General features: G+C 38.1%; 2 protein-coding genes across 5 annotated transcripts; one reads left to right on the top strand and one right to left on the bottom strand.

Annotated features, from left to right (window-relative positions):
* The first annotated feature begins 418 nt into the window (after positions 1 to 418).
* Positions 419 to 11,420, top strand: LOC105041893 (gamma-tubulin complex component 3). 3 transcript variants are annotated; one of them, XM_010918958.4, is made up of 4 exons: positions 419 to 2,752; positions 2,838 to 3,227; positions 3,348 to 3,405; positions 11,026 to 11,420. In XM_010918958.4, the coding sequence occupies exons 1-2, from the start codon at positions 516 to 518 to the stop codon at positions 3,091 to 3,093; spliced, it is 2,493 nt and encodes an 830-aa protein (XP_010917260.1). In that variant the 5' UTR covers positions 419 to 515; the 3' UTR covers positions 3,094 to 3,227; positions 3,348 to 3,405; positions 11,026 to 11,420. The 3 variants fall into 3 exon arrangements, with proteins under 3 accessions (XP_010917260.1, XP_010917261.1, XP_010917258.1); XM_010918959.2 differs by lacking the exon at positions 11,026 to 11,420 and adding an exon at positions 3,646 to 3,852; XM_010918956.2 differs by lacking the exon at positions 11,026 to 11,420 and having other exon boundaries at positions 3,348 to 3,592.
* A 2,263-nt stretch (positions 11,421 to 13,683) lies between these two features.
* Positions 13,684 to 21,293, bottom strand: LOC105041894 (uncharacterized). Of its 2 annotated transcripts, XM_010918961.4 has the most exons (4): positions 20,225 to 21,293; positions 20,050 to 20,129; positions 19,827 to 19,927; positions 13,684 to 13,966 (listed from the first exon to the last, which is right to left on the bottom strand). In XM_010918961.4, exons 1-3 carry the CDS (start codon positions 21,122 to 21,124, stop codon positions 19,834 to 19,836), a joined length of 1,074 nt encoding a protein of 357 aa, XP_010917263.1. In that variant the 5' UTR covers positions 21,125 to 21,293; the 3' UTR covers positions 13,684 to 13,966; positions 19,827 to 19,833. The 2 variants fall into 2 exon arrangements, with proteins under 2 accessions (XP_010917263.1, XP_010917262.1); XM_010918960.4 differs by lacking the exon at positions 13,684 to 13,966 and having other exon boundaries at positions 19,582 to 19,927.
* Between the last annotated feature and the right edge of the window lie 3,918 nt (positions 21,294 to 25,211).

Below are 25,211 nucleotides of genomic sequence, written 5' to 3'. Positions count from 1 at the left end.
TACCGACTTATTACAACTGCTATAAAAAAAAATTCAGAAAATATTCTATCCAAGGTCATCACCCAACTTGATCTAAACTACTCTCCCTCAAATAGAGCTTTACCCTTACGGCCAAGCCGGCAGAAACCTGTCCCAGGCCTTGTCTTTTCAAAGTACAATGAAAAAACATTGACCCATACCCACTTTAACAGAGAAGCCCTGGGCCCACATAGGTAGGCTTGTGTCGGTTTTTTGCCGGGTCAACCAACGGCACCCCTAATTTTTTCAAACCGTCCTAACCCCGTGATGTACCTCTTTCTGATGGAAAATTATAACCCCGTTTGTATCAACTTGACGGCCGTTACGTTAAAGCCCATAAACCCCTCTTTTCAAAAAGGTTCCATTCCGCGCCCAGATAAAGAGAAAAAACCCCACCAATAACAGAAAAACAGAACAAAAAAAAAAAAAAAAAAATCCAGACGGGCCAAACCCCTGTCCCTGAAACCCTAGGGCTTGGATCCCCGTCGCCGGCGGCCATGGACGACCCCAAGACCCTCGATCTCGTCAAGGAGCTCGTTGTCCGCCTCCTTTCCTCCCGCTCCCCCTCCCCCTCTGGGGACCCCTCCGCTGACGTCCCCCACGCCCTCCGCTACGCCCACCGCCTCCTTTCCAGCCGCATGTCCCCCTCCCTCTCCCCCGACGAGCCCGCAATGGCTGAATCCATCAAGCGCCAGCTCGCCGTCTCCGGAAGATCCGCCGACGCCCTCGCCTTCGCCGACCTCCACTCCAAGCTCGCCGCCCGCTCAGGCCCCGGCTCCGTCCGCAATCGCTGGGCCCTCCTCTACCTCCTCAAGTCCCTCTCCGACGACCGCCGCCGCGCCGAGCCGCTCCTCCGCGCCCCCTCCGTCGGTGGCCTCCCCACCCTTCCCCTCGATCCCCACCCCGCCCGCCCCGCCAAGAAAACCCTAGCGCCCTCTGGTGGCGTCCTCCTTGTTTCCAAGGATCCGGAGAACATCCGCGAGATCGCTCTCCGGGAGTACGCGGATCTGGTCATGGAGGAGACCGAGGTCTCGGAGTCGGCCCTCGTCAGGGACGTCCTCTACGCCTGCCAGGGGATCGACGGGCGGTATGTGAGGTTCGACAAGGCATCGGACAGCTACGATCTGCCAGAATCTCTCAAGCTGCCGAGGTCCACGAGGACGATGGTCAGGAGGCTATGTGAGCTCGGATGGCTATTCAGAAAGGTTAGGGGGTACATAACTGAGAGCATGAGTCAGTTCCCGGCCGAAAAGGTCGGGACCATCGGCCAAGCCTTCTGCTCCGCCCTCCAGGATGAGCTCTCGGACTACTACAAGCTCTTGGCCGTGCTTGAGTCCCAGTCTCTGAACCCGATCCCGACGGCCGGCAGTGATTCAGGAGTGCCAGGGAACTACCTTTCCTTGAGGAGGCTCGCAGTGTGGCTGGCTGAACCGATGGTTAGGATGCGGCTGATGGCGGTTCTGGTTGATATGTGCAGGAGTTTGAGAGGTGGGGCAATGGCTGGAGCAATCCATGGGCAAGCCCAGCATGGGGATCCACTGGTCCAGGAGTTCATGGGTCGGCTCCTCCGGAGGGTGTGCTCGCCGCTGTTTGAGATGGTCCGGAGCTGGGTGTTGGAAGGGGAGTTGGAGGATGTCTTTGCTGAGTTCTTCATTCTGAGCCAGCCGGTGAAGGCTGAGTCTTTATGGCGAGAAGGTTACCAGATCCAGTCTGTGATGCTCCCTTCTTTCATTTCTCCAACATTGGCACAGAGAATTCTGAGGACTGGAAAATCAATTAATTTCCTTCGAGTTTGTTGTGAGGATAATGGGTGGGCTGATGCTGCTGCCAAGGCGGTGGCCCATGTTGGTACCACCACAAGGAGAGGTGGGCTGGGTTATGGTGAGACTGATGCATTGGAAGCTCTTGTGGTTGACGCAGCAAAGCGGATTGATCAGCACTTAATGGATGTAATCCACCATCGGTACCGATTCAAGGATCATTGCCTCGCAATCAAAAGGTACTTGCTTCTTGGGCAGGGTGATTTTGTCCAGTACTTGATGGATATTGTAGGCCCAGAGCTGTCGGAGCCAGCCAACACCATCAGCTCATTCCAATTAGCAGGGCTTCTTGAGACTGCAATCCGGGCATCCAATGCACAATATGATGATCGTGATATCCTTGACCGGCTGAAAGTCAAGATGATGGATCATGGGGATGGGGATAGAGGATGGGATGTGTTCTCATTGGAATACGATGCAAGAGTGCCATTGGACACAGTGTTTACGGCATCTGTCATGAAGAGGTACCTCAAAATTTTCAATTATCTGTGGAAGCTTAAACGGGTCGAGCATGCTTTGATTGGGGTGTGGAAGACAATGAAACCCAATTGCATAATTTCCTGTTCTTTTGCTAAAGAAGGTGCAGTCAAAATGCAATTTGTCTCCATGCTGCGAAGGTGCCAAGTTCTCTGGAATGAAATGAATCATTTTGTCACCAATTTTCAGTACTACATAATGTTTGAGGTCCTTGAGGTTTCATGGGCACAATTTTCAGAGGAAATGGATGCCGCAAAAGATTTGGATGATCTTCTAGCAGCACATGATAAGTATCTTAATTCAATTATGGAGAAGTCGCTTCTTGGGGAGAGATCTCGAGACATTATTAAAACTCTCTTCACGCTATTTGACCTCATACTGCGTTTCCGAAGTCATCATGACAGATGGTTTGAACGAATAAATGAGTTGCAACTCAGGTAGATTCTACTTTGTATAATCCTTCTTCATTCCTTTCCTAATTATTTATGCTGATATAAATGAATTTATATATTGAATTCACAGAGGAAGGGGCAAATCAAGGTCAAAATCAAAGGAGCCAAGTTCATGGGTTGATGGGGGTAGAAAAGCCATGATACAGCTTGCCAGAGAGTTCTTCCGGATGATGGGTGAAGACTTGGACACAATTGCGAAAGAGTACTCAGCATCTCTTGATGCTTTTATTTCTCAGTTGCCTATGCAGCAACATGTTGATTTAAAGTTCCTCCTATTCCGTTTAGACTTCACTGAATATTATAGCCGTCTTTCCCCTAGCAAGTAAAATCAGGGTGCTGCAGAAGAAATGGTGGAAAAGCACTGATCTGCCATTTGTGCTTGTTGTATGACTTGGCAATTTAAGTGTGCTGACCATTTTGGCTGGTGGCTGTATTGTTTGCTTCATGTATCTAGATGAAGGTAAGTGATGACTTATTATCTTACAATGCCTTTTCTTTTTCTCTGCTCTTTACATATTCTTTTTTCCATCAACCATGTTCTGTATAAGGATTTAACTTGATCTCCCCCCGTCTTTTATAGATGCTTATCTGTTGATTCTGTTCATACCACGGAGGTATTGCATCATCTTGATTTATAGGTAAGTTTTGTTACATCAACCTTTGGATTTCAATATATTGGTGTATATGTCCTGTAGTTGTGAGGGTTCTTGATTTCTTGGCTTTTTAATGTGTGGATATTGTGAAGAGTTCCCCTTCCTAGGCTTGTATCCTTTGCTTAAAAGATATACAATTCTTTTAGTTATTGATGGCATCTGCCTTCTTTGATTTCTCATGTGCATTCCTCCTAGTATATCTATGTGCATAATTTTTTTGTGCAGATGCCAAGGCTTAGGTGGGTTCAGTCTGCTTGCTGATTTTGGTTGAACTCCAGCTTATGCAGAAATAATTATAGATTATGTAGTTAACATAGTTATTCAAGCCAAAGGACTGATGACTCGAAGACATATTTCAGGATATTTTATTTATCGAAAAATTTATGTTATGCCGGATCAAATATCAAACTGCACATCTCATACATTCCAAGTTATGAACTAAATTGGATGCTGACTAATGTCTTATAATTTTGCTGATTCCACTGCAAAAGTAACTAAAACTTAATAAGCTTCCAATATGCTCTCTGTTACCCTAAATACTGATGTCATATTAATAAAGAAGATCTTTCAAGTATGATGTAGGAACCTCGTTAATCTTGGTCACTGATAATAACTTCAGCATGCTCGTTGACTTGAATGCCACTGTACATTAAATAATCTCTGAAGTTCATGCCATAAGAAATGGACTTCTTTTTAAACTTATATTGGATATCTTTCCTTCTTCTGCATCATGTAGCTTGACCTTAACCAACATACATGACATGAACATACCTACTGCAAGTGTTGCTTTATCTGAAAATCCCACCATTTTGTGATTGTACACAATATTCATGTTGATTAGTTGATCAAGGCCTTACTGCCTGCAATGTTTATCTTAGTTTTTTTATATGATGCATCATGCATGCCACACCTGTTGTAGAGTGAAGATGGATCCCAGCAAAATATGCATAAAAGAAACAAACAGAGGACATCTTACAGCCTCTCATCAATTAATCCTATCTATCAGGAGAGCTTGTTACAAATGACTTTGCTCATTGTTATTAAGCTCAATACTCAACAGTAAAATTTTTCTTTGCACTCGTTAAAATTAAGTTCACCCACAAGTGTTTTGGAGGGAAGGTGATCCATGCATACCCATCAATTATTTTTTGTTGTGATTTTGTTACCATACGTTACCTACCCTTAAAAATGTTCTAAATCTTGGCCTTCTTAAGGTTGATAATCCAACATAACTTCTTAAAGCAAGGAGTTTACCAGCATTACAATGAACATATTCATCTTTATTATTTTCCTTCATAGAACTAGCTAGCAGGACCAACCCTCAGTTTTATATTGAAGAAGCCATGTGTGCAACCTTAATGCATCTTTGCACCGAAAGCACTTTTCCATCTTTGCACCTAAAGCACTTATACTGCATACTTAAATTTTTAAATGCTTCTCTTCTGGAAAAGTGAGCTTTTTGTGTGTGGATATTGGTGAAGAGAGACACTGAATTTAGTTTCGATTCTTGTTTCATTTGCCTATTTATGTTAGAGTTCAACATGTCAACATACTATGTATACAATGAGATTCAAGTAGGGTTGGAATTGGGCTTGGGCCCGACTTTTGGTTGGACTTTGGGCTAGGTCCGAAATAGTTTAAACCGGGCTTAGACCTAATTATAGGGCTTGTTTGTATTTCTGGCCAGGCTTGGGTATACCTTCGGCTCGGTCCGGGCTCGAATTCTAGCCCGATCAATAGCTCGAATATTCGGCCCGAGCCTGATTCCTACTCAAGTGGGCTTTAGCCATTTAGGATGAGTCATGATTCATGAGTCCAAATAAAAATCTCTCTTTCCATCAGGGCGATTAAAATCCCTCTTCCCTTGTTAATTTAGCATGTTAATTAGTCTGTGCCTGTTCGAATATCAGGGTGGTTAAAATCTCTTTTCTCGTCAGAATCGAGGGTCAGTGTTGGGGATCTTGAAGGGCTAAGGGTCTGAGCACCGCCATCTTCACCGACCTCTTATCAACCCTCTTCGGCAACAATCCGACTGCCTTCCTCATGCTCACCGTTATCCCTGTCGCTGTCTGCATCGTCGATGTTCTTCCTCCGTGAGTCCCTTGTCGGTGCGGCAATGGTGGAGGATGAGATCGAGACCAAGTACTTTGGGGTGATAAATACGACGGTTGTGGTCATTGCGGTCTATCTCCTCGCCTATGACCTCACTGGCGACCACGATGATGCGGTGTCCCACATCTTCGCGGCTACCTTCTCGACCTGCTCGTTGCTCTGATGGCTGTCTCGATCTACATAGCCTTCAAGGTCAGATCCAAGAGTCTAGACATGGAGGAGGGTGAGATCAAAGGATCTTTCCTGATCGAGGAGGTGGCGGTGGCACTCCCGGCCATGGCTAAGGAGACAAAGGAGGAGAGGAGATGGCCGGCGATCAGGGAGGATCACACGATATGGTAGGTGGCGAAGATGATGGATTTTTGGATACCCTTTATTTCATTTTTGCGCGAGGTGGGATGGGACTCGCGGTGATGAATAATATGGGGCAGATGGGGTTGGCAATGGCCATATCCACCAACATTCTCAATGTTTTAAAGGCTAAAGCTCAAAAAAAAAAAAAAATCCACCTACATTTCTTTCCATCCTTAGATCTCCACGAACCCATAATCCTCCAGCATCATTACTGTGTTATAATTTTCTTTCATTCATTCTTTCTTTCAGATCTCATGGAACTCCAGTTTAAATATAAAAAAAATTCAAAAAGGACTTCTTGATTGTTTGTACCATAGTATGCTTTGTGGTTTGTCATCGCGAACCGTGATTCGGTAGTGCAATTCGTTTAGAGAATTCCAGCACTTTTCTTTTAGAGATGTATTTGGTGATCTTCTTTAAAGTAATTTGGGCTGGCCCAATTCGGTCGGGCTCGAGCTTGGGTGCCAACTGGGCTCGGGTCTGAATTTTTAAAAAAATTTTCGGGCTTAAGCTTGGCTCGAAGCCCCAAAAAAATATTTCGGATGGGGCTCGAGTAGGGGTGTGGTCTAGCCCAACCAGGCCCATTTCTAGCCCTAGAATAGAATCAAGGAAGGCCGTGCCATCTTGAACCGTCCGGTTTGGGGTATGCCGAATTGTGCTGGTGGTGGATTGGGATAGTTTCGGTTTTCAAAACAAGACACCAATGAAAAATCGGGGAAGGGAGAAGGAAAGAGAGGAAAAAAGAGAGAGGGAAGGAAAGGAAGAGGGAGAAACGGCCTTCGGAGGGCCGGTGAGGTCATCACTGCTGCTGTCGAGGCGATGGGCCTTGTCCTGATCCGACACAACAAAGGGGGGGAGAAGGAAAGAGAGAGAAAGAAGGAGAGGGAAGGAAAAGGAGAGGAAGAAATGGCCTCAGAGAGCTGCCGAGACTGTCGGAGGCATTGCCAAGGTGGTGGCCTCTGTTTGATCAAACCAGAGGCTTTGGCCCCTTTTTTTATTTTGATTTTATTGGCCGAAGTCGGCAATTCCGTTGCCGACTTCCTCATTATTGTACTTTTTTTGAATTTTTGAAAAATTAAAAAAAAATAAATATGTAGTCTTCTCTATCTTTATTTCTTCCTTCCTATCTTTTCTCCAACATGTAGTCTGTTGATTTATTAAATGACAAAGATAGGGCCTTAACTCATGCTAGCATGTCAAACTTTTAGGCTCTCTTTTATTATTATTATTATTATTATTATTATTTCCCATGGGGGGATGGTGGTTGTTGGAAAGTGGGCCTAAGTCCTCGTACATATTCAGTAGCATTACTGCAATAGTGAGTTCGATGAATTCTGCGAGAAAAGCTTAACTTTGGGTGGTAGTCAAGTTATTCATGGCTTCATTCATCAACCAATTGGGAGGTGCATGGGACTCTTAATAGTCATGCATCGGATGAAGAAGGCTCATCACATGTTGCCATTGGAGATCAGAGTATGTGTCAGCATCCATGACTCCTCATTAATCATAACTCCCCTCATGTATTGCGTTAATCCCTCCTTAAATTTAGGCCTTGGTAAGTTCGTTCTTTGTAGGGCTGAAAACAGTTCGGTCGGTACGATTTTAAGTGATTTTTTTAAAACCGAACCGACATTTCAGAACAAGACGTTCCTAAAATCAAATATTTGACTAAACACAATCGGTTTCTTTGGTTCGGTTTTGTATCGGTTCGGTTTGTTCATGTAGCTTTCCCATATATTTGAACGGTTTAAGCGGATTGGTCGACTTGATTTCGATTTTTTGTTCCTTTATTATGATCCATAATCAAGTCAAATTTGATCTAAGTTGGATTGAAATATGGTCAAATCAACATTTTAGATTCTTAATTCATACAAAGTATATAGCTCAACTTTGAATATACATGTAATATAAGTGTATATATAAATATATGAAGCATGTAATATAGGTGTATATATAAATATATAAAATGACGATATTTTAATTTCGGTTTGTCGGTTCGGTTCGGTTTCAGCGGATCACATAAATCAATAAACCAATAACCAAACCGAAATATCGGTTTTTCTATTTTATTCAACCGAACCGAATCAATTGAACTGCCAAACCACCATATTTGGTTCGGTTCGGATCGGGTTGGATTGTTTAGATGGTTTAATCAGAACTTTTTACACTCCTAGTTCTTTGTGGGTGTCAAATTCCCTCAATGTTCATATGTTGGACATTCAGAAACATATTGTGGTCATGATGCATTGCGATGTAGTCCCTTGCCCATGACCATATGTCAAGAAGCACAAGGTGATTTGGTATAAATGTTGCTGATGCCATTCGCACCTCAAAAACTTTAGTTGCATCAACATAAGACCTTTTGGTCAGTTATGACCGGCCAATATGATGTAGCCATTCATCCAAATGTTTGAGTATTTGGACTGTTTTGTCAACTAGGATTTGATTGCACAGAGAGAAACCTAATCCTGCATTATTTTGGCAACCAACCATTTTTCATTTGCTGAAATCTATAACCCCATCTTAATTAGTTGGGTGATAATGCATCATACAATAGGAGGGTTGCATGAAAATATGATGACCATAACATTAACAGTGGAAACTATAAACATGATTGAGAAAGATACTGATGTCACCAAAAAATGCCCTAAACTTTTGACCTGAATTATAATTCCATGCTTTAATGAAACCAATTATAATGGAAAATTTTTTATTAAATATATACCTTAATATAAAGATAATTAATCTTAATTTTTCATAAAAACAAAAGGCATAAAAAGACTTGTAATAGTTTCATCATAGGAGTTATATCCAACTAAAGATCAAGAAATTATGAAATAAACTCCCATAAGCTAGTATGAGTAATGGCAGCCATTGAACGGGGCCAACTCAATGCTAATTTGGAATATATTACCTTACAAATATTTAGATTCTCTAGCTTGTCCTTTTTCATGGTTTTGCTGACATGTAGCTCAAACTCCAACTTCTTGGTTGCTTTGGCAGCTCGGTAATTTCGACCTTCTTGTGTAAGGTCTAAATTTCTTTGACATGGAGGAAACACTTGAAGAAATTTAGTTGAGAAACCAAAAGTTTAAGAGTGTTCTTCAATATATTCAAAATCATGACTTATACATTGTGCTTTGGGAGGGAATAAATATCAGTTTATACAATAAATTATAACATTTTTGTTTCCGTTAAATATCTTGGCTAGGTGTTGTTCATTACTTCATTATGATCATCATCCTCACATTTGACTAGCAGAATGTAGTCAATAGTTTTCCACCCTTATAGAAACTGTCCTAGATTTTGGAGGGATATGGATCTTTTGCTTTCACTAGGAAGAATAAATTGGACAAATTTGCTGTTACATGCTACTTGTTTTCTGAAATTGCTGTTCTCTGATCAACACGCCCTTTTGTGGTTTGTCCATCTTCATATCCTCCAGGGCAAAACCTTTACCAACAATTTTGTAGTTCTCTTATCGAGAGTACTTTCTTCTGAAACAATTTCCTCTTTAGCACAAAAAGGTGGTTGGTTTCCAACTTTATAATGCGTAGAGCACATGGGTTTTTCACTTCTAGGGTGCTTCTATTAAAATAAAAAGAAATCTAGATGTTGTCATGAGACATGGATGCATAGGAATTTGTGCTTTTGTTTTATCATTTAGGGTGTGTTTGGTTACATTTTTTGATTTTTGATTTTTAAAAAGTACTTTTTATTTTTTTTTATTTTTGCTATTAAGTAAAAGCAAAAAAATAAAAAGTATATTTGGTAACTACGTTGCTATAAAGCAAAAAGCAACGTTTGGGGATGGCAGGTGAACAGCTCGACAAGAGAGAAGGGCTCAGAAAGGGAGGAAGAAGAGAGTGGGGAGGTGATGAGCTCGACGAGGGAGAAGGATTTGGACTCTTTACTTTATGGTTTGGCATTTTAGATGTGCGGAAGCAAAAAAAGCACAAAAGCAAGTTTTGAAAAGCAAAAATTTTTTGCTTTGCATATAAAGCAATTATTTTGATTTTTGCTTTTCATGGTGTTACCAAACATTGCTTTTTTATTTTTGCTTTTTAAAAATCAAAAAGCAAAAAAAGTACTTTTTTAATGACTAACTAAACGCACCCGTAGTTTATCTGCCTTGCTTTGTGGTATTCTTCATGCACCGTTCCAACCCTAGAAGTTACCCCCCACCACATGGCATCTATTAATCTTATTCGAAACATGAGTGTCTCTGTATTGTCCAAAATAAAAGAATTCCTGAGTCTAGAAAACCTATTAAGTCATATCTTTGGTGATCTGGTTCATAATGGTCAGAACTATGGTTTGTTGGAAAGAAGAATGTGAATTTCAGTGCACATACAGGATTTTCTTTAAACATTCATATTTTTAATACATATATTCATCTAGAAATTGTGAAAATATCAAAGTTGAAATTATTTAAATGATTTTGGTTTAGTTGCAAGAATGTAGATAGTTAAAGGAGAAAGCTGAAGATAAACTGTAGAATTACGAAGTCATTCTCTAAGTAGATTTCGAGAAGTTTGTGATTTTCTTGCTTTTCCACATGTTAACATGATTTTTTTTTTTTTTGTTATGAAAATATGCAATTAGTCATTGCTCCTTTCTAGCCATTTTGTAGTGAGTCTCCTACCTAATGTCCGTCCATCTTTTGCAGCCCTTGCCAAAGGTTGTCAAATTGCCTAGGCAGTCCTAGGTGTTGACCTCTTTGCAACCCTCTATCAACCTAATGTCAACCCTCCATCCTTTTAACCGTGTTTGGGACTGGTGTTGATGAGTTAAATTCTTCTCATCTAATTGAAAAAGAAATTTAAAAAGAAAAAAGCCGGCACGAAAATGCTTCTTTGTGTATTGTGTTAAACCTTCAACATACAAAATCTAGCATGTGGGATCCAAATCTGAAGGTTATTTGAGATGTAGATTCGATTTTAACCTGTCCGTTGAATCTATTCAACCCAAAAGGTCTTCTCTCTGAATCTTATTTGCTATATGTGCATATCTTCTCTTTAGATCTCGTTCAGATGTTTCATTTTACATCTGCATTTGATTCACTCTACCAATAGTTTAGATTAGCCTCATTAGTTTTTATGCTCAATGACTCATTTCTTCTTCTTTTTCATTTTTTAGAAAGAGTTAGGAAGCCCCAAAACAAGAACACGACGCAAGACTCGGAAAAAAAAAAAAAAAACATGGTCAAGCCAGTTACAGAGTCCAAAATATCGAAGAACTGATAAAAGTCTTCCTCTTCTTCTTCGGGGCCATTCTAGTCAAATCCATCATGAGAAAAATGATGCTGTCCAGAACACGTTAAAGAGTGCTGCTGCTTGTTGGTGAAGCCTCTAGCATGTGCCCAGCCAAACCAACCAGCTAACAACTAAAATCACGACATCCCATCCTTTCTCCATCTTCCAATCATTAGCATTCCGTCTTTTTTTCTTAATGGCCTTTTCATGATGTTTCACAATGTATGAATCATGTGAATAAACCTGTTATCTGTAAATGCAGTTGAGAGTGGAGTTGCATGGATCATGGACCACCAAAATATTTATCATGCAATTCTGAAGCTCTAAGCCAGTTAATTTCATGGAAGAAAAAAAAAAGAATCATATCTAATTGATTTGTGCAATTGTTGAAACATTTAGTGAACATTGGATCTTTGGTGCGATATGTAGGAGACCCATTTTTCCTAGTGAAAGAGGTTGGTTAGTATGTTTCTTTTTGGCATGTATGGCATAAATGCGTTTTTTGAGATCAGGAAATGCATCTTGCAAAACTCATCCTGATGGCCCTTAAGAAAAATTAGTTTCCACTTCGGATGAAGAACTTGGTCATTGATATGCCATAAGTTGGAGAAAAATGTTCTGCAAGAAACTATGTGGCTAGGCAGTGACCATAGAATGACAAGGATTGCTACAATTTATCTGGCGTTCCACCATTTAATCTCATCTCTAGCAAATTTATTCTACTGAGGTTAATGCGCAGCTCAGTTTTTTCCTGTTCTTTTGTTTGATGATAATCAGGGCTGAATAACACTGTTTGAACAACACTTTTCTCAAGATAGATGTTTTGCTGATGGTAAATTAAGGCAGGCCTGAATTTTTGTCCGCAAGTTTGCTTGATATGAATGGTTGGTGTGAAGAATGTAATCTCCCGCAGCTTTTCTGTACTCTTGTTACTTTCATGATAACTTTTTGCAAGAGAGATTTGAATCCAGGTATTGCTCAGTATGGTACTTTCCTTGCATCCAGAGTACATATCTAGGTCTATTAGGTAACCTAAGGGAATGATCATGAGGTCAGTACCAAAGACTTGCTCTGCCATCTCGAAAGCAATTTTTCAATTACCAGGGCGATGTTGTGAAACAACAGACTTTTGATCCCCATGTAATTGTGCCGTACTCTCATGTTGTTTTGGTCATCATGTGGTATCTTCTTTGTACGTTGATCATCCTGCTATACAGTCTATAGAGCCATGGAGAGCATGTGCAAGCCTCCCACGAATGTTAGGGCTTGGCTACAAATGCTTGAAAAATATGTTACCGAAAGATGAGTTTGAAGTACATTTGCGATAGGATGTTGCGTGGTCTGTGCGTGCAAGATACTTTCATGCATATTTGCAAATCCTATTGGTGACGGCATGATTGTGGGATTTGATTTCAGTCATGTTACAGTCCTATTCTGCATATCTGGCACTTTGATTATGGAGTCAACTTCCTAGTTAAACTCTTGTGCCAGCCTCAACAAAAATACATTTAGCACGTTGGAATGGACGCTTGAAACAAGAGAGTATATCGGGAGGTCAGCAGTTAGACTAAATATGCATCATGACTTATGGTTTCCAAAATTTTCCTCTAATTTTTTTTTTTTTCCCTTTAAAAGCAAACTAACGTGCTATTTTACTGCACATCCCGTTATTACCGGTTATCAACTACTTTTGCTTCAAACCAGTTGCCAAGCCAAATTGTGCTTAATTTCGTCAAAGCTTCCTTCATCTTTTGTCGTGCTGAAAGTGTCATCCTGCAACGGTCTCGTTCCACTTTATTTGCTTCCTCTTCCATATGGTCCTAAGATATCAGATCCAGCTTGCAGCAGATCAAGGCTCATCCTCTAATTTTCAAGTTTTCAAAATGAGTATTGGCCTCTAATGTGCCTAAATTTTGTTCCCCGGTAGTCCGTGTATCACTTTTATACCTATAACCAAGGTAGCAGATGATACACGCCAACCTCTTCTTACCTATTTCGGCAATCAGCTACTTGGTTTCGGAAGAACTGAAGAACCGTCTCGGTGGGGGCAAAGAAGGAAACAAGTTCATCGTTGCACTCAGTTCGACAAATAAGCCTTAATTTATTTATCGAACTGATTGCGACGATGAATAAACCTTAATTTCTCATAAAAAAATAAACCTTAAGTTTACCCGCATACGCAAGCCAAGAAACACATTATAGCCACTCCAAGATCTGCAGCGTCCCAATGCTACTACATGAGTTCTGGAGCTGGGACGCGGATCCAATTCCTACGCGGTCGACTTTTGGATTTGGCAACCCTTTTTAGTTCTAGTCTTGGCAACAAAAAGCAAGCAGAGATGAGTCTCCGGAAAGCGAAACTCCTCGACTTTCCTGCTTAGGTGCTGATAACAGATAAGAAAACAGCTGGAAAAATAAAGTCTCGTATCCACCACAAGGGAAGTAGACAGAATCGGCTTGTCCATAACATTCTCCCCAAGAAGTCAAACGGAAGGATCCAATTCAAAAGTACAGCATATGCAACACGATGCAACGCCCAGAATTGAAGCAACCGGGGAAACTAAACTTACTTTCAAAAATAGCTTTTCATATCCGCCGTAGCGTAAGCAGCCTAACATTCAGGAGAGAATCAGCTTGACCATAATATTATCGCATTAAGTTGAACAGAAGATCCAGTTCAAAAGTAATGACATATCTAACACCAGGCGATGCCCTCGCGTTCGCACATTTCCTCTCCATCGGCTATATATTGTGCGTCCAGTTTTGGTGGCGCATCCTCAATTCTTTGTACTTTTGGCTTATCATTTGGACCTTTCCTCCCTTCGCTGTGCCCAGAACAAAGTCAAATAAGATACCGAAGGAAAAAAAAAAAAAAACAGAGGAGCAAAAAAGGTAACAGGTCGAACAGGCTCCAGTTGTAGGTTAAATAAAGATGTCAAATATTCTTTACACGCCCAACAAAAATAAGGAGGAGGGGAGGGGGGGAATGGGGGATTAACAAATTGCAAAGTGCAAAGGCCAAATTTGAATTCTTGCCAGAGAAGTGGCTTGAAAATATAGGAAAGATCAAATTCCACAGATTGCTCATACTGTCTTAAATACAGATATAGGATGTTGCAAAGAACCAAGATAATACAAAAAATTATAGCAGTCAGAAACTCAAGGAATCACGTGCTGAATAATGCTGAGGGTAGGGTGTAACAGCACAGCTAACATGTCTACTAGATTATTTATTGAGTTGGTTCTTCAAAAAAAATCTGAGACTAGAACATCTTCCTAACAGCTCGATTGGCCTCTCTGATCACGTGCTAGCATGGTCAAGTGCAATTTACTTCTCTTTCACAGGAAAGAAACAAAAGAATCTCCTTAGATAAACCAAGAGAGCATAGCAAAGCCATTGATTTAGAGATAAGGAGCAAGAGTACTCTAGCTTTTCTCAAATTAATAGAATACCTATGCCATGTTTAACTTTCCTTATGTCCATCCTTGATATTTCAACCACTGGAGAATGATATAAAGGTCCATCCGACCAAAACTACTAGGTAGAGAATGGGGTATATGGCCAAGTTCATGAACAACGTGGTAACCAATGGCCTGTCAACATAAATGTAGCAAGAAATCTACGAATCTTATACCCAATACTCCAATTGAAGGCTTACAAGGGCCCACCAAGGTAAAAGAAGCCTACAATGCCATATCCAAGCAATCGCATCCACCGTTAATCCCAGTTAAGACTAAGATCAATATGTAAGAAGTTTGATGATCCAAGCCTAAGAAGTCCAGTAAAGACTAAGATCAATGTGTAAAGACTAAGAATCTTGTTGTCATAGATGATATTGACAGCCTATATTCACACGTACAACTGCAAATTTTATTGCTGAAGACAGATGATGAGTTAATAGCACAGTTAGACACCAAAAAGGACTTAGAATGGTATAAATGTAGATAAGATTAGCACTGTGATCAATGGAAGTACATCCTACATCATTAGATAAATAATTTATATTCTCTAGCCTATGTTTTTAGATCGATGGTTAGAAACCCTCCAAACACATGGAACATAAAAACAGCAACATTGAATGAATTACTAGGATGAGGTGGATGTTAAGTGAAAATCAGGAAGCTTAGGGTTAGAAATAGGAGAATTGCAGGAACAAGACCAACTTAAGAAGCTTGTTGATAATCTGTCAGGAAATTGACTTGATACAAGCGTGTCCAACAAAATGTTAACAAGGCTACACTAAACTATACAATAATTGCCATCTACTTCAAAAAGAAGCCAACTACAAAGTTTGATAACTTGATTTTAATCAGTTTAAATGAGTTTTGCTTTCAAAACCTGTGTCAATGAAATATAAAATGATTAATATAATAGCACAAGATACAACAACACTTGAATACGTTAAGCACAACTGTCATTGAAAATTTCCATCAACCACCTTGGCAATTTTACGCATCACTAATTTGGATCAAAATACATTACAATAATATGAAGCCCTCACAATTGATTGTCAACCAACCCTAAAAGCAACCAGACCATAATCAATCAAAGAGTTCCATGGATCACAAAGGACCTCCTTTAACCAGCTTACTCTCATTCAGAATATATCATGGCACAGATATCAACAGAATCAAGCATGAAGACATGGGATGGTGTTACTAAAAACAAAAATTTACTCTTGCAGGGTACAGGACAACCGCACCAAACAGTTGTAAGCATTATAAATTATATTTTCATATTTCTTCCCTAATTGTATTAACTCACTCAAAATGATAAACAGCAAGACTTCATCCCACCTTCCAACAGATGTGATTTTCAAGGGTCAAACCCAATTGGGACAAGGTTTGATAGTCATGAATGTGATCTGCCAATCTCCATGGGACACAAACATGAATATGAATTAGTCATCAAGTCCATCTTGAGGTAATCACCAAGAATTCATGATCACATGCCTCAGGTACTTCTTCTCTTGAGTCAGAATCATCCACTAGTTGACTGGATCACAAACATTTCCAAGTCGGAATGATCCTAGACTCTGACTCCACCTAGTATTAAGCAATGTAAATGGCACCAAAAAACTAGATAGCTCAACCTGATTTTTTTATAATGATTGGGTACATAATCAATTTATATTTCCGATGACATTATTATGTCAAAGTTGGAATCCATATACACAATCTGACTTCTTATCAGGTTGGACTCAGATATAGCTATATTTAAGTCTAAAAATCCAAAAACATAAATACATACATATACATATACATATATATACGCATATACATACATATACATGTGTCTGTGTGTATATAGAATGTATTATATATAAATGTTAGTATAAAGAGGATTAGCTTCGCCACTTGTGTTGATTCCTTTTCTCCATGTTTGAACTTTTTGCTTTTTTTCCCCCCACACATGCTCTCCTTAGCTGTCAATCATTGCCATTTCAATTCTTAAGTCCTGGCTAACACTTAAATTTGATTTGAGATTTCAATCAAATCAAACATAAACAAAAACTTAAACCTCTTCCAAAAGTGATTTGATTTTTCTTTTTCAAAGCCAATCATTCACTTCCTGTAGCATGCTGAACTGAACCCAAAATACTAGAATCCAACTAACAATCAGGTTTGAATTCGAATTTGGAGCTTACTCATCTTGATGGATATAAACCTAAATCTGAAAATGATCTGTCCTATCAATTCGGGCATGGGTAGATGGATCTAACTTGAGTCTGACCCATCTGTAGTCCTACTAGTATTCAATGTCTCGAATCTGGTAAAGCTTTACTGGGATGATGAGGATATAGGAATTGATTGTTCATGATGTATTAACTAGCTAGGAGAATGCTACCCTGTTAGATTTTAAAAAAAAAAAAAAAAAACTCATAATCACTATTGATGTGGCATGAGTGTGAAAAAGGTTGAAAACTCAGTTTTCCTTATACAAGGGCTAAAGCTAAATCACTTGTTTTTGCTTTTTGACCCCATTTATTGCACTGATTGTTTATAATAGATTAGCTAGCTAGGAAGTGCTCCCTATTAGCTTTTCTTAACTCACAACTACTATCTATGTGGCATGAGGATGAAAGAGGTTTATGAATAATTTTTGTTTTCATGAGGGCTAAAAACGATCACTTATTTTGACTTTTTTTTGACCCCATTTGTAGTATGCATCCCCTACTAGTGGTACATATGACTTTCATCAAACATGGATTTCCACAAAATTCTATATGTATTTACTACATTGAGCATAGAATTTTGTTTACACACTTCAAATTGAGTATCTATTTCTATCCTTTTCCTACTAGGATGGAAATCCTATATTTTACATATCCATATGATGAGACCTCAAGTATCATATAAAAAGAAGTGTTTCCGATTAATGCTATTTGACATGGACCAAGGTATTTAAATTGTCTATTGACATAGATATCATAAGGGAAAACCTCTAAGGACTTGTTTGGTTCGCAGGAAGAACTTTTCTTTTCAGAAAGTTACTTCCTGAGAAGTTATTTCCTGAAAATATAATTTTGACATGTTTGATTAACCATGAGAAAACGACTTATCACAGAATAGGTTATATTTGGTTGAGCATCCATTTTTTGAAAAAACTGTATAAAATGCCTATTATACCATTAGCAGATATAAGACTTATATCTTTTTACTCCTAAATTTTATACAATATATTAATATTATATTTAAATTAATATAAATATAATATAAATATAATATTAATATATTATAATATAACATTAGACCATAATAATTTATTGTATTAATATAATACTAATATATATTAATATTATATTAGTATAATATTAATATTTTAATATAATAAATTTATTGATATAGATATAAATATATATTTATATAAATATAATATTATATTTAATATTAATAAAAATATTTTATTAATGTTAATATTAAAATAATATTAAAATATAATAAATATTATAATATTAATATTAATATTATATTATATTTATACAAATATTAAGATAATATTAATATAATATTATATCACTATTTAATATTTCATCGTAACCATCTATTGATATTTTATAAAATCTTAGCTATGGATCTCAAAAGGATATTTTGAAAAGAAAAAAATATTATTAATTTTCATCCCATGGAAAGTGCCAAACCTACCTCCCCTATGGGTTTCTACTTCCTACGAAATGTGAAAAATATCTTCCTATGAGAAGAGATTTTTTCACTCTCTCTTCTCTTAAAACTCCAACCAAACAAGAGGCCCCCTCTCCGCTTCCTAGAAACTGCCTCTTCCCCCCTCCACTTCCTATGAACCAAACGAATCCTAAAATGATTTCAATATTGACCTTGGATTTATGGTAGCTCCAAATCAAATCTCTTCGGAAAGATGACTTTTTGTGTTATGGTAGCTTCCTCTAGTCTGCCTATTGAACTTTGATTATTGGGTTAGCTATATGCTTCATATGTTTCTGGTAATTCATATGGCATCATCAAATGATACAAATCTTAGATAAGAAACTAGAACAGAAAAAATGCGCTTGGCGATGATTCTTTATTCCAAAAAAGGTTCCTCAAACAATGTGACATCTCACACCACCTTCTGTCTTGCTTGACGCACCTCGTGTAGTCTCCCTCTAAAATATTATAAAAAGAAAGACTAACTAAGTGTATGTGGAAAAATGGATTTTGCTCCTTTTAGTTTGCCTACATTTATTTGCATGACGAGAGACATCATAGCTAACAAATAAACTTCACAACTTTCACCATCTAAATGAAAATCATTATATGCTCAGTGTTCTTCCCAAGCCAGTGTTATAATTCTTTCCAATGGGAAAACGATTTCATTAAAGTTTGAATGCTTTAACTCTATTATACTTAACTTTGAAGGGCTTGAAGATGAGCGTTGAACTAACAGTTTTAAGCACTCTAGCACAAGTTTTAGAATGTTAGGGTGAGGTTGCTAGAGTTGATAAATTCCAAAATTCTGTATATTGGCAAAGATGAATAGGCCTCGACAATGGCATTAATAATTTTTTTTTCTCAATTTGATTACAAAAGCAGGCTACTTCTCTTAAAAAATCTGGTTTAGTTCCATATTCCAAATGGTCAAGAATTACCAATTTCACTAAAAAGATCCAAGTCATTTCCTCAGCATCGCAGCCATGATAAATTTTACCTACTAACATAGTGGGCCTTCAAATAGTTGGTTAGCTAAAACGTATAAAGAAACATCCTGAGATTAGCAAAGAATAAATTTTCAACCTTTTTGCAGAAAGGAAAAAGAATTGAACATAAGAAGAGGGAACACTACCATAAAGACATAATAAGCAAGGGAGCAAGGAAAAAAGGGCACAATAGATGAATCCATAACATGAAACAACAGACTTCCATTCTTTCCCTCCTTGTGAGAATTAAGAATTATGACTCATCATAAATTAAGTCACAAACACTATTAAAAAGAAAATGGGAGAAAAGTGATACAATTTTAAAGCGTTGAATTTGTTTATCAAGTTAACGTTACATGGACATTATGACGAACCAGTGGAACACAACCTCAAAGTTACCAGCAGCAATTGCAAGCTGAACAGTGATAACACTATATTTAGAAGTTCATGCATTTCCTACTATAAAAAAGCATACGGCATGTAAAGACACTGATGATGCTTGACGCGTAGAAAAGGAAAACAAAAGTCTTGCCAGAATTTCAGATTCCAAAACCAAAGATTGCTCGTATCTTGCGAAAGATGAGTTCTCTCCATCCCCTCTCTGTGTTCTCCACCACTGTAGCATTGCCATACCTGCAAAAATATCCAGCCATTAGATTCAAACAAACAAAGATATAATAGAATTACATCAATGGTTCATATATCTTAGTTTAAATTCTTGTTCAAAAGAAAAAGAAAAAGAAAAAGAAACTTACTTATCTTCCTCTGGCACATCAGTCTGCCTCAGTTTTACGATCGTGACACCTGGCTCCGGCTCATCAAATATCAGCCGCACCTGCATTCCAGAAACAGATACGTATCAAAAACCACAATTTCCAATCATCAATTGAAGAAGCCATTAGACAGAACCGACAAAGATTATGCGCATACCGTTGAATAGATCCCTTCGGGCCAGCTCGCAAACCTCCATTTCTGAACAATAAGCTTCCCGTCCTGCAATTCCTCATTCACCCCGGTGATCGACCCATCGAAGAGACTGAACTGACCTCCAACCTCCTTGCTGATCCTCGCATTGCTCTGAGTGAACCCCTTCCACCGGTTCTCGTCCATCAAGATCTCGTACAGATCCCTCGCCCTACAATTGAACTTCTCGGTCAAAGTTATCGTCTTGAAGCCCTCTTTCACCTTCTCCTTCTTCGCCGCCGCTGCATTCCCTGCCCCAGGGGCCTCCGGCGCAGCCTTTCCTTCCGCCGCCGGCGCTGGAGACGCGGAGTTCCCGGCAGCCGACAGCGGCTTCTTCACCTCGAGCTCGTCCTTGGCCGGCCCGCCCTTCGCCATGGCCTGGACGAAAGCGCGGATCTTCTCGAGCACCAGCGGCTTGCCCTTGGTGATAAAGGCGTCCTTGATCCGGGCGCCGACTGGGCCCTCGTCGTCGCGGACGGTAATCTTGACCTCGGGGTCCTCGTCAGCGTTCTCGTCGGCGAGGTAGGGGACCTCGAGGGAACCGGAGACCTGGAGGAGCGGAGGGCCGCCGGCGGAATCCCGGGCCTCGCCCTCCCAGGAGAGGGAGAGGGAAAGCTCATAGCCGGGGATAACCTTGCCCTTGCGGACGTTGACGTAGGCCTCGCCGTCGAGGCGGTCGAGGGTCTTGGTGCGCATGGCGAGGCCGCCCTCGCCGTCGAGGATGGTGAGGTTGGAGAGGAGGGACGAGAGGAGGGAGCGCGACCACTCGAGGCAGTCCCGCTCCGCCCAGTGCCAGTTGTGGACGTTGGTGCCGTCCGGCCGGTCCTCCACGATCCACCGCTTGTCTCCCTCGCCAATCTTCGCCATGAGATCGAGAAGAGAACCACAGTTTCGCGGAGAACAAAGGGAGAAAAAGAGACGACGGCCAAATGTTCGATAGAAGTCCCGAAAGGAATGCGAGAGGAGCGAAGGAAGAGGGGCTCGGGAGGGCGAATATAACGGTGGACGATGGGGCGAGGAAGGTTTCTGGATGCTTCGTTTCAGAAAACTCTGGAAAACCCGTGTTTTTTATGATAAAAGGCCGTTCAGGTGAAGCGGTCCTGTGATTTTATGGGCGTCCGTATAGAAATTACTGAATACGGGAAGATGGATCTACCGTCAATTTCGGCTTAAATCGATCAATGTGGGCTGCTCTCTGCTCCGGTTCAAGCTGAGTCCAACCCAAATCGGCTCGGATTTGAGATACAGGCACGTGCTGTGCACGTGAGAAACAAAAAGCCACCGTAATGTGAAAAAAATAATAGAGATTTGATTGAGAATATAGAATTTCTAGAATAAAATTATGATAGAGTAATTCTTCGTGCACCGCATTGCATACTGTGCATGATGATTCGCTCTCATATAGGGCCGGCAAAAATAATTTTTTTTTTCCGCCAATCTTCGGGCCCATGCATGAGCGAATCATTGTACACATGCGCGATTTTTTGCACCACGTGCGGTGCATAAAGAATTTCTCGATTATGATAAGCCTTTGTTACTTGTCTCCTTGGTTTACTTGAATTCTGGCCCTAACCAAGCAAAAGGCCCATTAGAGATGCACGAAAGGAATAGACATTATGTTGCTTAGCTATGTAACTCAAAAGAGGGGGGAGGGGGGGTGTGAATTGGGTTATTAAAAAATTTAAGTGACGAGTGATTCACATAAAATATGCTATGAATGTGTATTGTGATGTCCAAAGATAATAGTAAGGATTTGCTTAATGCTTTCACAAATAAATAAGAAATTAAAGTAATAAAAAAGATCAATCACATCATAAACAAGAAGATTTATAGTGGTTTGGTATCAATCTTGCACCTCCACTCCCCAAGCTTCTATTTGAAAATTTCAATCTACTAATCATTCTCAAAATAATTACAACGTCAGATACTACCGATTCTAGCTATCCCAAGCTAGACACTTATTTTTTTGGATACAAGCTAATTCAATATACTTCGATTCAAGGTTCGGATCAACTTCTCCAAATTTTGAAACCCCTCAAAACTCAAAAGAAAAGTAGCAAAACAAGAAGAGTATATTTTACAGTATTAAGCACAAGTTAGCTCCCCAAATGAGCATAATAAAATAATAAAAATACTTTACTAAGAATGGAAGAAGCTTTTGAGAGTCCTCTCAGAAATAATGGAGACTTGAAAGAGCTTTTGAGAGGTGGTTGAGCTTGAAATCGATGCTTCTTTAGTTTGAACCAGCAATTTTCTTTGGGTTAAATTTTTTTCTTGATTTTTCTTCCTTTTGAATGTCTTTATACCTTCAATCAATAGTGGAGAAGATTTAATAGCCGTTAAGAGTCGTTGGAGAGGATTTAGGAAGCATTTAATGCATCAAAATCGGACAAAAACTAGGCATTGCAGATTTTTCCATCACAGGAGATACTCCATTGGATGTCTCTTTTTCAACAATCAAAAAATCAGCTTCTATATGCTCTCAGGACCTGCAGAGGACGACCCTTGGAACACCCCTTTTCACATGGGACATTTTTTTTTGCGTGCCATTCAAAAAACTTATGTGCCGGCGTACCAAACTGAAAAGGATCGATTTAGGGGTCACCCTTTTTTACCCAAGCTGATTTTTTTAATTTTTAAACTTTCAAAATTTTTGAAAATACCTCCAAATGATTTGATATCATCATGAATCATCTCGAGGCTTCCAAAAAATATTAATTTCACCTCCAACTTAATAAATTTGCTACTTTGGCCATCTTCAACCATTTTTTTCAATTAAAAAATTTTTAAATCTCTTAAAATAAAATTTTAAAACATCTTCAAAGACAAACATCATTAGTATCCATCTCAAATATTTTGTGCTCATCAAAATCAATCCTTGGGATAACAATCTTTTCCTTTATGATGATAACAAAAAATTTGAGTATAAGCAAAAAATATAGCATATATAGTCCATTTGAGTAAAGTCATGGCATTAAAAAATTTTAAATTTTACATTAGGCAATATGTGAGCATATTCAATTTGAATTTCAAGGCATAAAGCATGAACTACATAATTTCAATTTTCAACGCATATTGAATATATATTGTCAAAGATCATGACTTATCATAGTGTACTTATTATTAACAAAAAATGAATTGGTTCAAATTGAAAATGAGGCATGGGCTTAAAATTATCGAAGCATTAATATATAAATCCAAATATCTTAATTCTTTTAGAAGAGAGGTTAGGAGCTAGAGTCAAGTATGCACTCCCCTTTAATTCTTAAAACAATCAATTGAATAATTTTAGCTTCTCAAATTTTGCTTGTATAATGTTACATGCAAAATACTCCCCCTTTTTGACATCATCAAAGAGAAAAATTTTCGATTAAAATAATACTCCTCCTAAAAATTTTAAATTTGTAGAACCTGCATAAGTGATATAAATGACACAATATAGGGCCAATAAAAGTCTTATTATTTTTAAAAATTTTATTTTCTAAAAATGCAGCTTATACCAAATAATAAATATTTACTACCCTTTTTGGCATCATCATTTAAAATTGACATTTATTTTTTTTTAAAAAAATCAAAATCAACTCTCCCTTTTTGATTGATTATGAGGAATCTGTCCATGATATATATTCAACAAGTTGCATTCAAAGTTTATAACAAAATATAATACCAATTTCATATCATCAACTACATTAACCGCAAGTTTAAAGTAAGTTCACATTAGCCAAAAAAATATAACTTCATCCAAAATACATTAATATATTTCATTGTGCTCATGTGATACTAAAAATACACAATGTCAGCCAAAATACATAAAAAAAAAAATCAACATCTATAGTTCCATCTAATAAAATAGAATATTAAAATATACATCAAGATAGTATAAAATATAGCATCCATATCCAAATCTATAAATATACAATAAGGATCATATAACCATATCTATAATAACTAAATATAATGTGTTTAAATTATCTTACCAATATAAATCATGAAGTGATAAAATAAGTATATGTGAATAGATACTTCATGAAAGTTTCAATTGATACTAAATTTCATACATATACATATTTTTTTTATCATTATTTTAAGTACATATATAAGCATATCAATCAAATTAAAAGTATTGTAGGCACATTCTTATCACATATACGCTCTCCCCTTTTACAACAACAAATCAAACAAAGACTCAAATTTATAGATATTCAATTTTCAAAATTTGATTTGAGTTCTCTTCTTTTTAGATTAAACTTGAGTTTAACTTTAAAATTCAAAATAAGACTGCTAAAAAAATAAAAATTAAGAGTGAAGAAAATAAAACTTCTTTTTTTATTAAATTTAAATCAAGCTCGATCAGTTTTAGAAAATATATTTCATTTTATATAACATTAAATTTTATACAAACTCAATAACACTACTTCTCTTTCTCAAAAGTATAGATTCAAAATACTTTTGAAATTCAGTTAAAAAAAATACTTTGAGCTTTAAAAATTAAAAAAAGATAGAGCTTATTTAAAATTTAAGATTTTAAAGTATCAAAATCAGACATAGGATATGGTTAATTTTTTCAAAAGACATCTCTTTTTTTTTAAGAGGTATCATACCATTAAGTTCAGAAAAATTATAAATTTTTTGAATGCATCTCAAATAGTACCATATCAAGATATATCAATATATAACATATTTGTGACTAAAATATTCTTTTTTTTTTAAAGATAAAGCAATATAATGTGAGGCAAGAATGAGTTGTATGATATCAAGTATATAAATTTTTTTTAAGAAGAATCTTCTTGCTACCGATTGTGAAAATAATCATCCTCATATCAATTATTTTAAAAATCAACTCAAATAATTACTTGCTTGAAATTTTTTTTGATACCACTTGAAGATTTAAGAAGAGCAAATTTTAAATTAATTTAAAAAATAATCAATCATAATGAAATACAAAAATATGTTT

Source organism: Elaeis guineensis, chromosome 3 (assembly GCF_000442705.2).
Source record: "Elaeis guineensis isolate ETL-2024a chromosome 3, EG11, whole genome shotgun sequence".
In the NCBI taxonomy this organism is placed as follows: domain Eukaryota; kingdom Viridiplantae; phylum Streptophyta; class Magnoliopsida; order Arecales; family Arecaceae; genus Elaeis; species Elaeis guineensis.
This window is presented reverse-complemented; position numbering and strand designations above follow the sequence as displayed.